This window comes from Monosiga brevicollis, genomic scaffold (genome assembly GCF_000002865.3).
Source record: "Monosiga brevicollis MX1 MONBRscaffold_8 genomic scaffold, whole genome shotgun sequence".
Lineage (NCBI taxonomy): Eukaryota > Choanoflagellata > Craspedida > Salpingoecidae > Monosiga > Monosiga brevicollis.
The window spans coordinates 361,010-364,574 of NW_001865045.1; the positions used below are offsets into that span (position 1 = coordinate 361,010).

At 55.7% G+C, this 3,565-nt stretch overlaps 1 protein-coding gene across 1 annotated transcript; it reads left to right on the forward strand.

Annotated features, from left to right (window-relative positions):
- Positions 1-1,154: 1,154 nt before the first annotated feature.
- MONBRDRAFT_24850 (uncharacterized protein) lies at positions 1,155-2,986 on the forward strand (the record flags this gene model as incomplete). The annotated part of the gene is made up of 8 exons (XM_001745133.1): positions 1,155-1,306; positions 1,477-1,566; positions 1,648-1,714; positions 1,799-1,915; positions 2,015-2,060; positions 2,158-2,225; positions 2,297-2,401; positions 2,555-2,986. 8 exons carry the CDS (start codon positions 1,155-1,157, stop codon positions 2,984-2,986), a joined length of 1,077 nt encoding a protein of 358 aa, XP_001745185.1.
- Positions 2,987-3,565: the final 579 nt, after the last annotated feature.

The following is a 3,565-nucleotide window of genomic DNA, read 5'->3' on the forward strand; positions in this document are numbered from 1 at the left end:
CAAAGCTTGGAGGTGCATGCCCTCCAACTCAAAAGGGATGAGAGGTGACGCGCACAGTCTTGATGCTCGTGTCGGTCCGAGACTTACGCGCGGTGTACGACAGACCCCGTTAAACCAGCCAAAATTACCAGCGCTCGAGATCAGATCCAATAATCGAACATCTGCCGTGCTCAACGCCGGTGTCGGACTCCGAAGCTCGGCCATTGCTCCCGTTGCACCTTGCCCCGCGTCCACACCACTGCCGTCCGCGCTGCCGCCCTCTCTCTCCTCTCCCTCTCTCTCTCTCTTTTGGCCTCAACAGTGCGGTTGGGGACAGAGACGGAGAGAGACACAGACTCAGAGATAGCGGTCGAGAGAGTCAAGAGGCAGAGACAGAGACAGAGAAACAGCGACAGAGACAGAGAGACAGAGGAACAGAGAGACAGAGACAGAGAGACAGAGAGAGAGAGACAGAGAGAGACAACGCCCACTGATTTTTACTCAAAGTGTGGTTTTAGTTACACTTCCGTAAAGGCCTCAACAACCGGAATTCATTCGCTGCGCTCTCTCTCTCTCTCTCTCTCTGTCTGTCCTGGCTGATAGATTTGGCGGCGGCGGCGGCGGCGGTGAGGCACTGCGAGCTTGAGAGTAGGAGTGCCTTGTTGGATGGAAGCGTGACTTGAGCTTGGGGACGTGTGTGGGTGGGTGTACGCGTGCTTGTGGCGACTTGGTGGGCCGTTTGGGACTCAAGCGCGGGACGATGGAGCGTCGTGGGCGACGGTCACCGACGTTGTCGACCGCCGCACGGCTTGAGCGTCCAGCTGCTGTACCGCCCGTTCCCTCGGGCAGCAAGCCCAGGAAAAAAGTGACCATCGACCCCGAACCGAGTTCATTGGGGGTGAAGCACTCAGCAGCCTCCGATACCCGCAGCACCCGCCTTGGCAATTCACGCACCCGGGCCATGGTACGATCCGCCTCACTCGTGGTCCCGGCGGCTGGCCCTTGGCGCACGTTGCCTCACTGGATGCATTGCGCCTGTCGTCTCCCTCCCAATAACGTGATTTTTATGCGCTGTACACATGTGGATCCCCACCTGGCTCTCGTGGTGCAGCCGACAAAGTCGGATATGACATTTTGGAATGAGGTGGTTGCGCGGTCAACTCAACCACGCCCCGATGTCACGGGGGTCAGCACCATTGCGCAACAGCGACGAGCGCACCAAGCCGTGGCTATCGTTGAACACCACAAAGAACAAGCCCGTCGCGACCGACGCGAGTGTCCCCTCTTGCGTTTGCAAATTGAACAAGCCCGAACGCAGCGCGATGCCGTCCGAGCACGCGTCGCACTCCTTCGAGAGGAGAATTATGGCCTCGTGCAGCAGATAACGTTGGTTTGGCCTCATTCAATTGCTGCATCGCTAGACAGGAACAGCCGATGCACCCTCCTGTACGTGGGATTCCTTACTTGGTTGCTGCCTGCATTCCTGGGTCCCAACAGACAACTCGAGGAAACCAGCCACGAGCGAGTGAGCAGTCTCGTCAACCGCTACCAGGTTTACACGCGCGCTGCTGACGTAATCGAGAGCCGGTGCGCCCAGGAACCTGCCGGCATGCATGCTCGAGTTGAGTTGGCCTTCCTCTGATACTCGTGCATGGGATCATTGCCTAGACCTCACCCGTTGCGCATGGACGCCGAAGAGAGCCTGACCGCCTTTAATGAACGCATGGAAGAGCACGTACGCAGACCACCATGGCATGCCTTGCGCAATTGTGCCTCTTCATGAATGCATGCTCAACGCAAAGTCTGCGCCCTCATCTAGGTTGCTCGACTCCAAGCTCAATTGGTCGCTCTTGACCGGCGCATCGCCGATGGGCGAGCTGAGGTTGCAGATTTGCACACACACCAACAAACTCGCCAGTTTGAGCTGCGCAATCAAGTGCGTTGCCCACTCCAACGCAGACCCGAGCGGGTAACATCGTTTGGGTGTCCTGGCAGTCAACTTTTGACTTGACGTCACCGCTGTGGAAAACCATAGATCTTCGAGCTCCGCCGCCAGTTGGCTGCCGAGACTGAACGACTGGGTATGACAAGAAGACGACGCGGGACTTGCTGCTTGTTGTACAAAGGGACGGCGTGTTTCGTTTAGCTCAACTTGTCTCGCGCGCTTGAACTTTGTAGCTCTGCACCGAACGGCAACCCTTGAAAAGTATGAGCAAGAACGTGCAGACATGTTGCACGAGCACGACGTAGGTTGCGCCGCCCTGCGGTTCACGTGTCTGCCGAGCCCATCTCATGAGTTCATGGACTGACTTCCCAGGCGGCCAAGATCAACGTCAATAGCACCGCAACCAATGCGGTTTTGGAGGCCCTGCCGCCGTACCTTCGCAAACGTCACATTGAGAATATGTCAATGCAGGCGGAGGTGGAACAACAGCGCCAGCACACCATTGCGTATCAGCAGCGAATCGCCACATTAGAAGAAGAACTGCTGTGCGTTTGGCATTTGTCGCCCTGCTAGTCCTGCTGTGTTGGCCGGCATTTGTCCTGCCTCTTTTGCCCGCTTTTTCGGCTTTAGTGGCTCAAGCGTCACACGTTTTGTCTCCGCAGCAATGGTCAAAGATTACTAGCCGAGCGGCGCCGGGAGACACGTCAGCAATTCCTGAACGAGTCAAAACGACAGCCTATGTCGAGCTCTGGCCATGAGCGTGGTCGCACCCAGCACCGCTCAGCGGCGCTTGCCACAGCTCTGCAACAAGTTCAAGACAACGCCAATGTGCAACGTGGACAAGATTTGGTGGCTTTGGTCGATGCCACGCTGGCTCAGCTAGACTTGAGTGACGGAGGCGAAGCTGGACCCAGTGCACGAGACAATCAGATGGCGAACCGATCTGACCAGCCAGGCTCAGGCACACGCTTGCCGCCGTTATGGGAACCCATGACATACCGTGCAACGCGCGGGGTCCAAGATGTTTTTCATGAGCAAATGACGTTGGAGGCGAGCCAGTAGTGGTGGCCTCATGCATCGCAAGGCTTGCCACCCTTGTTTATTTCTCTGAGAGAATGACCTGACGATTCTTCGCTGGCTTTTCCTTGTTGCCTCACTCGCCTCTAGAAAGCGGGGCCTTGTGTTCTGTGCGTGCATCAGGAATGTGTCAAGTTACAAGCATTTGAATGCATGTCTCAAATTCCATATTTCAATCGGCCACCCACAAGAGCTGGGCCAATACAAGCGGGTATGCAGACGCGAAGCCCACAAACACATGACCAAACAAGGAAAGATTGAATAATATCAGGATTATTCAACAAAAAGCCAATCAGTGACCAGGCAAGAGTCACCTCGTCCTGAAGGTTGGCGGGGCGGCACTGCCACCCTTGGCGTCTGTTATACACGATGGCGACAACATCCGAATCAAAGCAAATAAAGCAAGCAAAAGGAGAAAAACATACACACACACACACACACACACACACACACAGAGGAAAAAAAGAGCAATCAAGTCACAACCTCAGAAGCATGGCCATGGTTTGCTACCCGACGGCAGTTCCTCTCTACACAGAAGGGGGAAAATCAGAGAAAAAAAAGAGA